Source organism: Macrobrachium nipponense, chromosome 32, assembly GCF_015104395.2.
Source record: "Macrobrachium nipponense isolate FS-2020 chromosome 32, ASM1510439v2, whole genome shotgun sequence".
Lineage (NCBI taxonomy): Eukaryota > Metazoa > Arthropoda > Malacostraca > Decapoda > Palaemonidae > Macrobrachium > Macrobrachium nipponense.
Window position 1 is genome coordinate 61,173,703 of NC_061094.1, and position 12,500 is coordinate 61,186,202.

General features: G+C 35.5%; 1 protein-coding gene and 1 long non-coding RNA gene across 4 annotated transcripts in view; one reads left to right on the forward strand and one right to left on the reverse strand.

Moving 5' to 3' along the window:
- Positions 1-12,500, forward strand: part of LOC135207544 (uncharacterized) — a 153,770-nt gene that overhangs the window by 32,145 nt on the left and 109,125 nt on the right. The window lies entirely within an intron of this gene.
- On the reverse strand, positions 1,524-5,109 carry LOC135207541 (uncharacterized). The gene is made up of 2 exons (XM_064239364.1): positions 4,905-5,109; positions 1,524-4,292 (listed from the first exon to the last, which is right to left on the reverse strand). Exon 2 carries the CDS (start codon positions 4,274-4,276, stop codon positions 3,857-3,859), a length of 420 nt encoding a protein of 139 aa, XP_064095434.1. The 5' UTR covers positions 4,277-4,292; positions 4,905-5,109; the 3' UTR covers positions 1,524-3,856.

Consider the following 12,500-nt stretch of genomic DNA (forward strand, 5'->3'; position numbering starts at 1 on the left):
TGGTACTTGTACCACCAGGCTGTGCCAATGGACAGGCGTCCTCGATAAGGGCAAGAAGGCAACCGATCTTCACTTTCTCGACAATAACAAACGGCCGACGCAACTGCTAATATCCAGTTTCCCACGATAATATTCAGGAGCTAACTGTCGGTTCCTCTCGGAATTCAAGATTGTTTGTTTCATTCAGATAAGGTTTTTGTTCCTTCTTCTTAACGGTACCGTCTCTCTCTTTTTTTCTTTCTTTTAAAGGAGAGGAATTTCCTACGATACTGTGGTTTCTATAGGTGAGGAAGTTGATAACCTGTTCGGTTTTCTTCCAACATTCTTGTCAACCATACTCTCTCTCTCTCTCTCTCTCCTCTCTCTCTTTCTATATATATATATATATATATATATATATATATAATATAATATATATTATAGAACTATTTTACCAGTTAATAAAAATTGAGCTTCATTGTATCCAATTTGAATCTCAGAAAATAAAGTTAGATTTTCCTCCAAGATTTCACGGCATATTCTCTCTCTCTCTCTCTCTCTCGCTAATGAAACTTTATATTAACTAGAAACTACCATTTTGCAAAGTTACCATTGGTATCAAAGCCGAGTTAGTCCCTATTACTAGCGATAGAACCACACAGCCTCTTTTATCACAAACATATTTTCACGCTTCGAGTAGCACTATGAGATATATATATATATATATATATATATATATATATATATATATATATATATATATATATATAATATATACATATATATGTATATATATATATATCTGCTATTGATTATTTACTCGATTCGAGTAGTACTGACGTGTATCTACTTGCTTCGAGTAGTACTATTCATGTTTCTACTTGCTTCGAGTAGCACTACTCGTTTTGAGTAGTACTATTAATATGTATCTACTTGCTTCGAGTAGTACTATTGGTAAAGAGTTGCAGCAGTAGTAATTTGGCTTACCAAGTTGTAGTACTAGACTAAGATACACATATCCAAGCATTCAGTCCCCTTGCCAAGTTGCCTCTTTGTTATTTATTTATTTTTTTCATATTAAAGGGTCAATCAATTCTGCCCTTCTGCGACTGCTTCCAGCAGTTGCTTAGCAGCTAAACCTTGGCTGCATCATTGCTGGGATACAAAATCCTGTACCCTGATTAAAGTGTTTTGTATCTGGAGATGACATCATCTTTGAATCTGTGTTGTCAGGGTGTAGTTGCAAATAGTTCCTGTTTTTGAAGTTTTTTTTTTTTATTGCTTTGTCATTGGATTCATACCTTGCTTTAGATGTATCCTGTTGATTTTTCTATTTTTATTTGACTTCGAATCAGTGTCAAAATTTCCATAATTAACCTTGCTCTTTTATATTAAACTATGTTTTTACTTAGTCTGAACTTGAAAATGTAGAATATACTACGAAAGTACTTGTTCCAAGTTCCAGTCAGGAAATTGGTTTGATTTTCTACTTCAGTTCAGAGAAACATAAGAAGGTATAGGGTCATTTCATAACGAAAACATAATTGTAAGATAGAAAAATAGGATTTAATATAAATACAACAGTCTTTATACAAAACAAATTGTCTTTGGGAACAATAAACTTACATATATTGACATTAGAAAAAGTCATGACAAATTGAATATACCATAAATAGAATTTTTTTTTACGATATTCTTCATCACAATGTAGCTTTTTTGTGTTTTGCAAATTGGGACGTAATAAATACAATGAAATTAAATAACATGAAAATATATGATGAATTATTATCTGAATTTGCTATTGAACCAAAATGTGAATTTCGTATCGATATTAAAAAGAGTATATTGAAGAATTTGCTCATTAACTTTCAAAATAGAAATGTGATCAGTATTTGAATTAACCTTCAAAATGGGCATTAATTATATATATATATAATATATATACATATATATTACATAATTTCACGTGTTTTGGCAGCAACCCCTTCAAATTCTCCATAAACAATGCAAAACACAAGATCTGAAGGTAAGCAGTAGCCAAAACACATTATGTTTATCACAGTATTTTTTTAAAATCTATTTTCTCCCTCTGTTATAAGCGTACGAACAGAGGAGTAATAGCTTCGTAAATAGAAGTTAATAGACATTGCCATTAAGAAATGAGAAACAATACAAATTTTGCTTTTGAAAACATAGGAATTTTGGGCTGAAAACTTAAGAAACAATACCAATGTATAGCTGTTTGGATAAGTTTTTTTTTTAACCCTAATTGAACTTTTGGCTGAAAATTTAAAATGACCCAATGAATAAAAAAAATTTTCCCCTCATTAATTACAATTTTTTTTAATGGCAACGCTAGATTCGCACATTTGGCACATATAAAAAAACAGCATCCTGTTTTTCTCAGTGACATCAAAGCAACAGCCTTTAAGGCTTACCGAATATAGAGATCTGTAGCGACTCTTAAAACTAAAGTATTTACAAAATACAACAAATAGCTTCAATATAAACGAAAATGAAAAATAGTACAAGTGGAATATTGAATGAACCTTCAATTGGACATTAAACTTACAATCTGATCTGAATTTGAAAACATTTTAATATGAATTCTGAACGTTTTTTTGATAAAACATAATATTCATACATTCAGCCTCTCTGAGAGATATCCTCCATGTAATATTAATAAAATAATCTGTATACCACTTTTAAAGCTAAGATCGACGGAAGTTGGAAATTTGACGAGGCTTTGACAAACTCTACAAAAAGGGAAAGGAACATCATCATCATCATCATCGTTTTCACTCCTTTGTTTTCCTCATCAAACAAACGATTGCGTTGCAAGTGAAAGGTCTAATGCTAGCTGGGGTGACTCATCCCTCAGAAAGAAGTACTCCCTCTCTCTCTCTCTCTCTCCTATCTAACCCCTTGTTTGGCATTTCCATGCGGAAGAGAGATAGAGGCGCCAAAGATGGTCTCCCTCTCTCTCCCAATCTCTCTCTCTCTCTCTCTCTCTCTCTCAGTGGGGGCTATTAATGATGGCAGTGGTCAGGCGCCTCGCTGTCCAGACAACAGCACCAGACTTCCTTTATTCCTTTACCCACATTTCTCCGTCCTTCTTCTTCTTCTTCACCTCCTCGTAGAAGAGATTCTTCCCCAAACAAGAGGACTTCTGTCTTCGGCTAACGGGCGACTCGTAGGAAGCAGAACGTTAGTTATAGTACTTGTGGTGGGGATGATCTCATGAACACGCTGTGGTCACGAGATCCCGCGAGAAGGGGGGGAGGGTGGGGGGCTGCGACCTGTTGCTGGTGCAGCCTCATCAAGCATGACGGCAGCAGCGACCATCCATGTGTGTGTGTGTGCGTGCGTCTGTGACAACGAAGCATCGAAATGTTCACAAGGAATAGCTGCATGCCTACGTGTGCGTGTTTCTGCGAGGAGTTTGGTTTAGTCGGTTGGTTGGTTGGTTGGTCTGGAGGTGAGGGAGGGGGTTGCATGACTGGAGATGGGAGAAGGGGGGAGAGTGAGTGGACGGTTGGTCGGGATTGTCCTGATCGAAAGACAATCTCTTGCAGGCGGGTGAGCGACCGAGGCAATCCTTTTCTTTTTTTTTCCACTTCCGGTGGAAAAAGTTGCGTCCTGCTTCCACGATGCTCTGTGCATAACGGACGCTGAAGGGGTGGCTGGGCAGGGCGGCGGCGAAACGACGACTTAAATTTATACAAGGAAGGGCACTGCTACTTCCGGAGAACCGCGGGCCGGGAGGGGGCGGGGGCGGCGATATCTTCTTACATCTTATCTTCGCGCGCTCTTCCAAGCTTGTAGATAAATATATAGAAAGCGTTGAACACGACAACTGCTATGACATCTCTCCCTCTCAGGCAACTTCCACCTTGGCCGGCTCGGCCATCATCGTGTAGGAGCGGAACTCGTCGTAGATCTTCGAGTTGTCGAGGGTGTCCATCCTGCCGTCCATGTAGGAACAGAAGGACAGGACGGCCTTCATGAAGTCGTCCTCTCCCGTGCGGGCGAGCAAGTCGCTCAACGCGCCGTCGGGGTCGTGCAGGTCGTCCAGAGACTGCAGGGCAGCGTCCAAGGGGTCGTCCTGGGCGCTGGTCCATGAGGCGTCGCTGGAGGAGCCCGTGGAAGACTTGCGGCCGTCGGGGCTTCGGCTGCGCTCTGGGTAGAAGACGGACTGCGACGGGACTAGCCCGTGGTGGTGGCCTGCAGCTACTGCGGCGGCTTGTGCCCTCTCCATCACTAGACGAGTTCGCAGCTTCTGTACTGTATTACCCATAGACGAGGTTCTCGACCTGGAACAAGGAGAGAATGAGGTTAAGATAAGGTTAAAAAAAAAAAGATGTTAATACTCTCAGGTCAAATTATGTCATGACCTTTTAGTTTACGTCAAAATTCAAAGATGAAACAAGCTACATTTTAGTAATACCCTTTATACTGTATGCCTAGACAATTGTGCATTTCCTAAGATTCATAGGAGAGAGAGAGAGAGAGAGAGAGAGAGAGGAAAATATATAATTGTTCAAAATATTTATTTTCAGGTTATGATTTCATCTTTAATTGTCCCATTCACAATTAACCAATGATGGCATATGAAGAAAGGTCAGAAATGATAAATTTTGTGACAGTTATTGCATTCATAAGTGAATGATGCATTCCAAAATGAATGACAGTGTAATCCAAGACATGAAATGAATAACTTTTACCTTGAAATGAACAAGTCTAAGTTTCTTATCTCTTCATATTAAAATGAAACAGTTGAACATCACTGATACAGATATTGGGACCTTTTAAATGTTGAAACCATGAAATTGAAATTTTCACAATTTAAAAGAAATTAAATCTATAATTGCTCAATTTTACTTTCAAATACAATTCCACACGAAAAGAAAAAACTCACTACTTACTTATTTGCACGAACGAACGCTTGGATATCCTTGCAAGGTCACTGATATATCAAGGCCTTCACAATACAAGTTTCCGAAAGAAAGAATAAAAAAAAAACCACTTGGCCTTATATGGCTCTCGGCTAAAGTCCGTTAAGTTATAAACACCACGATCACTGTAGGTGTACACCCTGGCTTATCTTGGCTGATTCTGACACAGAATCGCTCCGCGGGCTTATATACAAGTCGGCGCAAAGAGGCGGGGCTTGCCAAATGGGGGCGGAGCCTTCCCCCCCCCCCCCCCCCCCCTCTCTCTCTCTCTCTCTCTCTCTCTCTCTCTCTCTCTCTCTGCCAGGCCAAAGGGATAAGCTGAAGTTGTTCTTGGAATTCCAAATTGTATAAAAGTCAAAGTTGTGAAAGTATGTCAGAGCATCAGTGAGGACTGTCCTCTGAAACTAAAGATTAACTGACAGATTAGGCATACATGCTGTTTAACTTTTAAGAACTGTATTTGGGTGAAATTGATTGATTGATTGACTTGATATCGAAACAGGCGTTACGACAATCAGTATCAACGACGTAAGGAAAGACGAATAGACAGACACGCATATATTGACCAATCTTTACAGGCACAGCATCTACATAGACCTATACGTCTAAATGGACAAACCTGTACAAGCGCAGTATGTAGACCTATATCTTAACATATCGGCAAATCGGAATACGACATGACATCAGAAAGCAGAAGAGAGAGAGAGAGGGAGAGAGAGAGAATAAACATTGTTTATTCACGTTAATTAAGGAACACTACAAACGCGATATCACAATATACATTTATGCCGTGAAATCGCGTCTCGACAAAAGGCCACACGCAAGCAGCGAAAAATCCAAATTCTCTCTCTCTCTCTCTCTCTCTCTCTCTCTCTCTCTCTCTCTCTCTCTCTCTCTCTCTCTCTCTCTCTCTCCTCTACTTTACTCTGTTTCCAAGAGATGCTACAATTGACCTTTCGCGTTTCAAGTGACAACACAGAAGACCATTTTCGCATTATTAGCGCCGTGCAAGCCAAACCATCCCTCCCTCCCCCCTTCCCCCCAACCCACCTTGGTCGTGCGAACCCCCACACCCCCACACCGCCACCCATCCATCCACCCCTTTCCCTTGGTTGCAAAGTCAGTGTGCAGGTGGGTTAGAGAGATTGTTGTAAGGGATAATAAAGATTTCTTTAGATTTTTTTTTTTTTGGGGGGGGGGGAATGTTCCCTCTTTGAGGGATGATGTCAACAGCCGGTTACGGAGTTTTTTTTTTCACTCATCAGATTGAAAATTTTTCCCCTTTATGCTTCATTTACTCATTTATTCATATTTTTATCAATTAACATATGGATTTACTCATTTATTCATATTTTTATCAATTAACATATGGATTTACTCATTTATTCATATTTTTATCAATTAACATATGGATTTACTCATTTATTCATATTTTTATCAATTAACATATGGATTTACTCATTTATTCATATTTTTACAATTACTATATGGATTTACTCATTATTCTATTTTATCTTAAGTATATGATTTCTCATTTATTCATATTTTTATAATTATAATGATACTCATTTATATATTTTTATCAATTATATATGCATTTACTCACTATTCATATTTATCAATTAATATATGCTTTACTCACTATTCTATTTTTATCAATTAGTATATGCATTTACTCATTTATTCATATTTTTATCAATTAATATATGGATTTACTCATTTATTCATATTTTTATCAATTAATATATGCATTTACTCACTTATTCATATTTTTATCAATTAATATATGCATTTACTCATTTATTCATATTTTTATCAATTAACATGTGGATTTTCTCATTCATATTTTTGTCAATGAATATATGGCTTTATATTATTTTTGTAATAACTTATCTCTTCTCTCTGCATTTTTATTATATTATGTAACTTGTTTCAGATGAGCTCCATATTCTTTGGAAACTTAAATTTTAAGTCAATGGCCCCTGTGGTGGTCTTGTTCCATATGAAAACGGGTTTACCTTCTGAATAATAATGATAAATACTCGTTTTATCTCTTTATTTAGCCATTTTGGCATTTTTATTTCAATGTTTCATCCCAGTTTGATTATGAATTACAATTATTTATCTGTATCATTTATATCGTTTCCGTTTTAATGAGCAACTTTTGGTCACTAAGAATAATTTTTCCAGAAAAATTACCTTTACAAAAAATTTACGCGTCAAGTAAAAACAGAACTAGGAATGAAATGATATTTTTATAGAGTAATTAATAAATTTTCTTTTTGCGCTTACATTGTCAACTTACATGGGTAAATATAAGTAACAATGACTTAATGAAAGTCGTGTAAATCTAGTACAGAAGTGTGTATATAATATATATATATCTAATATATATTCATAATATATATATATATATATATACTAATATATATTATATATATTATAGAAATAATTGATAATGAAGGCTAACAAGAGATCCCAATAAGTTAAATCATATGTGCACATCCCGTAGGCTTTTGTCATTGACTACCTTCGTAATATATAATTTAAATGATGCTGTGCCTATGTCTTTTTTCTGATGAAATATACGATATTGGGGCATTTATCAACATATGTATAATTTAAATGGTACGTATCTGATGTTTAAAGGTGGCAAACACTAATGAAATTGAAAACTAGATTTGCAGTTCCATATATTTTTATATTGTTTATTATAAAGATTTTATGCGTAGATTAATGATTCTAACAACTGCGCAAATGTTAAATGTTTCATATATATATATATATATATATAATATATATATATATATTATATGTATATATATATATATATATATATATAATATGATATATAGATATCATATATATATATTATATATAATAATCTATATATATATATATGTTATGTATATATGTAATGTATATGTATGTAGGTATGTATGTTATGTATGTATATACAATCTCTTTAGATAATAACTTGGCTTCCTGTCAAGATGAAGACCATAGATATTATTATTATTATTATTATTATTATTATTATTATTATTATTATTATTATTATTATTATTATTATTATTATTATATTAATAAGAGAGTAGAGATTTATATAAAATAAGCCTAAAAGTATAAGAATATAGCAAAGCTAATTTATTATACCAAAATATAACAGTAAACTAAATACCAAAAACTATAAAAACTTAAAAAAATTCACCGATGATTAATTTTTAGTATTCTTATCAGAGTTATCTTAATTTAGGCCTACTGTTCCTCCCATTACGAATGACGTCATACAGACTGACAAAGTAGTAGGGCCTGCCTCGGAGATAATGGTGACATTACCCTTAGGAATGCCACCTCTCTCTCTCTCTCTCTCTCTCTCTCTCTCATCACCTTTATTTATATTTATTTTTCCTTTATCTTTTCGTTCCAAGTCAGGATCTTTATAAGGGAAATGGTTCTAAAAAAATATAGGCCTAAATTGAAAATACTTTTAATAAAGGTAAAAGGTTAGTTGCGTTGATCTACTATATTTTAGTTGAGAATATAGATTCTATGCTTAATTATATACATAAATAAATATATATGAAGCATATTTGATGTATGTATTTCGTATCTATGTGCCTAATCTTTTTCGTATTCTGTGGGTGCTGCTATGTATTAAAGGTCGTAGATCTTTTAAAATCCCATAAAGACGCGTTCTCCAATAGTACGCAGGTGCTCGTATACATATGTATATATATGTGTGTGTGCGTTTATCTATCCACGTGTTTATACGACTGCCCCGCCTGCATGCGAAGTAACAAGTTCCGCGTCTTTAAACGGCGGATCTTTGCTCGCCTGTGTTACGCAAGAGAAAGGCGAGTAATGTCGGCCTAAAGAGCGGAACAGGTGAGGTCGCCATCACAAACACACCCAGTCCTGGAGACGAGGAAGTTGGCTCTGCAGACAATATAAAACAATTCCTAGAAATACTTTATAACTATATATTACATTTTACTGGCGCCCATGAGAGAGAGAGAGAGAGAGAGAGAAGAGAGAGAGAGAGAGAGAGAGAGAGAAGGTTAACATTCATTGTGGCAAGAAAGATAAAAAATAAATAAATCATGCTTTCTCTCGTAAAAAACGCACCCGTCTCTTTCAAATCACAGCGTCATCTATTATACACAACAGCGTCCCACGACCGTTTCGGGCGGAGTGATTTCAACCACCCAAAACTGAATGCAACCTGTAGGAGGACCTGTAGAGGCCTCTACCGCGGCCTGTAGGACATGTAGCCAAGATTTATGTGTGATAAAAACAGATCGAGCGGGCAAGCACGACTCTGCCTCTCTGTTACCTTGAGAATGGACACACCACCGAACGTCGCGTGTGTTAGTGTACAACAGAACCCGCTCAGCCGCGGATGACTCATTTTGTTTCTTTGATTTGACGAGGTTAGGAAGACGCCGCCGCGGAGGAAGTTGGCTTGAGTTTGGCCTAATACGGGCGTCGGTGCTTCTTTTTTTTTTAATTTTTATTTTAAACTGTCGTAGTTCTGCTTAATGATTTGCATTTTTGAATATTGAAATTGCCGCGGAGTGAGCTTAGAAGTCGTGTAGAACTGTGAGGTGATTTAAAGGCTTTGCGTATTGTTTCCTTTTTAGGCTTAAAAACGTAATAGGACTGAAATCATTTTTATTTTTACGTAACCATATGCATAAATTATATATATATATATATATATATATTTATATATATATATATATATATTCATATAGATTATATATATATATATATATATATATATATATTATAATATATTAATGTTTGTAACCAGAGATTATTTGAAAACCAGAGATATCAAACTATTTTTGTAACATAGCTGGAACTAACCTTATCTCAGAACACCGTAAGATAAGTCTAAAGCTCTCTTAGGAATAAAACAATAGACTAATAGACTATCAGTATCGAAAAACAATAACAAGGCCCCATAGTTTATTTACACAAAACCTCTGGAAAAAAAAAAAAAAAAAAAAAAAAAAAAAAAAAAAAAAAAAAAAAAAAAAGCCCGTCATTTGTGTTTACACACCTCTGACTAAAAGCCAAGGCGACAAGGCTACATCATCGTCCGTCAGACCTCGTTAATGTCAAGGTAGTCGGCGCGCAAGTCGCACGTACAAACAAAAATGAAACGGACAGTCAGAGAGAGCCACGTGAGGAAGGTAGTCTGGGATTGTACCAGATTTGCATCCGAGGCGCCAGATTGACCTGAACGGACGAACAACGTTGTTTCGTTTTTCGGTTGAAACGGCTTGAGCCGATTGTATCCTCTACGTAGGTCGAATGGTTTCCTTTAAATCGGTTGTTTTTCCGTTTACTTTTACGAGAATTTTACGGTGATTGGTTAAAAAAAAGGCGGGTTTAAAGGTGTGTGTGTGTGTGTACGTGCGCGCGTTCGTCAGGGTCTAAGTGAAAGGCGAAGGTGCCTCATCTCTTTTGTAAAGAGAATGGTTGAGCATCATTTTCGCCCGATACGGGCAACCGGGTAAAGTTGCCACATCGCGATTATTTCCTTAATTTCTCGCTTTTTTTCAAGCTTTTGACTTCTTATAAGGTAAACATTTAACAGACAGTAAAGAAAAAGCCATTTGCAACTTATTTACTCGCTCAATTAGACGTAAAATGCCGCAGAAACGTTTGATTTTATTAAATGAAATATGTAGCGGTAGCCACTCTTCTGCCCCCCTCTTGAGAACCCAGGTATCGGAAACACCGGCATATACTGAGAAGCGTCTCTAATTTCGTATCGTGATCGACAAAGACGTCTCTTGTTCTTATCGCTTATCGGCTAAGGATATGACACTCAGGAGAGAGAGAGAGAGAGAGAGAGAGAGAGAGAGAGAGAGAGAGAGATGTGGAATTGCCATATTGTTCAGGGAAGATCTCTTCATTTCTTAAAAGAGATGAGATGGCGGGTTGCATTTTCAAGGCGTTAGGAGTTTAGCTGAAACCGTGATGAATAGAAATACCTTATAACCAGTTAGACTAGATTTATGATAACCTTACACTACAACAATAACAACAACAGAAACAATATTTTGCCATATAGGCCTAAAGACGCTAGACCTGTCAGAGGTTAAGCTATACAGGTGTGCGTTTTACTAATTGGAACAGGTTCATCGTAACCTTAAAACTACAACGCGAATAACAACATAAATGATATTTTTTCCTTATAGACCTTTAGGCGCTTGTAAAAATAATATTTTTTTCCTTGTAGACATATAGACGCTTGTAGAAATAATATTTTTTCCTTGTAGACCTATAGACGCTTATAGAAATAATATTTTTTCCTTGTAGACCTATAGACGCTTGTAGAAATAATATTTTTTCCTTGTAGATCTATAGACGCTTGTAGAAATAATATTTTTTCCTTATAGACCTATAGACGCTTGTAGAAGTAATATTTTTTCCTTATAGACCTATAGACGCTTATAGAAGTAATATTTTTTCCTTAAAGACCTATAGACGCTTGTAGCCTTAAGTATATCTTCCTTATAGACCTTTAGAGACGCTGTAGAAATAATTTTATTTCCATACCTTATAGACCGCCTTTAGACGCTTGTGAAAAGTATTTTATCCTTGTAGACCTATAGACGCTTTGTGTAGAATTATTTTTTCCTTTTAGACCTATAGACGCTTGTAGAAGTAATATTTTTTCCTTATAGACCTATAGACGCTTGTAGAAGTAATATTTTTCCTTATAGACCTATAGACGCTTGTAGAAATAATATTTTTTCCTTATAGACCTATAGACGCTTGTAGAAGTAATATTTTTCCTTATAGACCTATAGACGCTTGTAGAAATATATTTTTTTATTTTTTCCTTATAGACCGATTAGACGCTTGTAGAAGTAAGAAAAATATTTTTCCTTATAGACCTATAGACGCTTATAGAAGTAATATTTTTTCCTTAAAGACCTATAGACGCTTGTAGAAGTAATATTTTATCCTTATAGACCTTTAGACGCTTGTAGAAATAATATTTCATCCTTATAGACCTTTAGACGCTTGTAGAAAATATTTTATCCTTGTAGACCTATAGACGCTTGTAGAATTATTTTTTCCTTTTAGACCTATAGACGCTTGTAGAAGTAATATTTTTCCTTATAGACCTATAGACGCTTGTAGAAGTAATATTTTTCCTTATAGACCTATAGACGCTTGTAGAAATAATATTTTTTCTTATAAGACCTATAGACGCTGTAGAAGTAATATTTTTCCTTATAGACCTATAGACGCTTGTAGTAAATAATCCCTTTTTCCCTTATAGACCTATAGACGCTTGTAGAAATAATATTTTTTCCTTGTAGACCTATAGACGCATGTAGAAGTAATATTTTTTCCTTATAGACCTATAGACGTTTGTAGAAGTAATATTTTTTCCTCATAGACCTATAGACGCTTGTAGAAGTAATATTTTTTCCTTATAGACCTATAGACGCTTGTAGAAATAATATTTTTTCCTTGTAGACCTATAGACGCTTGTAGAAATAATATTTTTTCCTTGTAGACCTATAGACGTTTTTA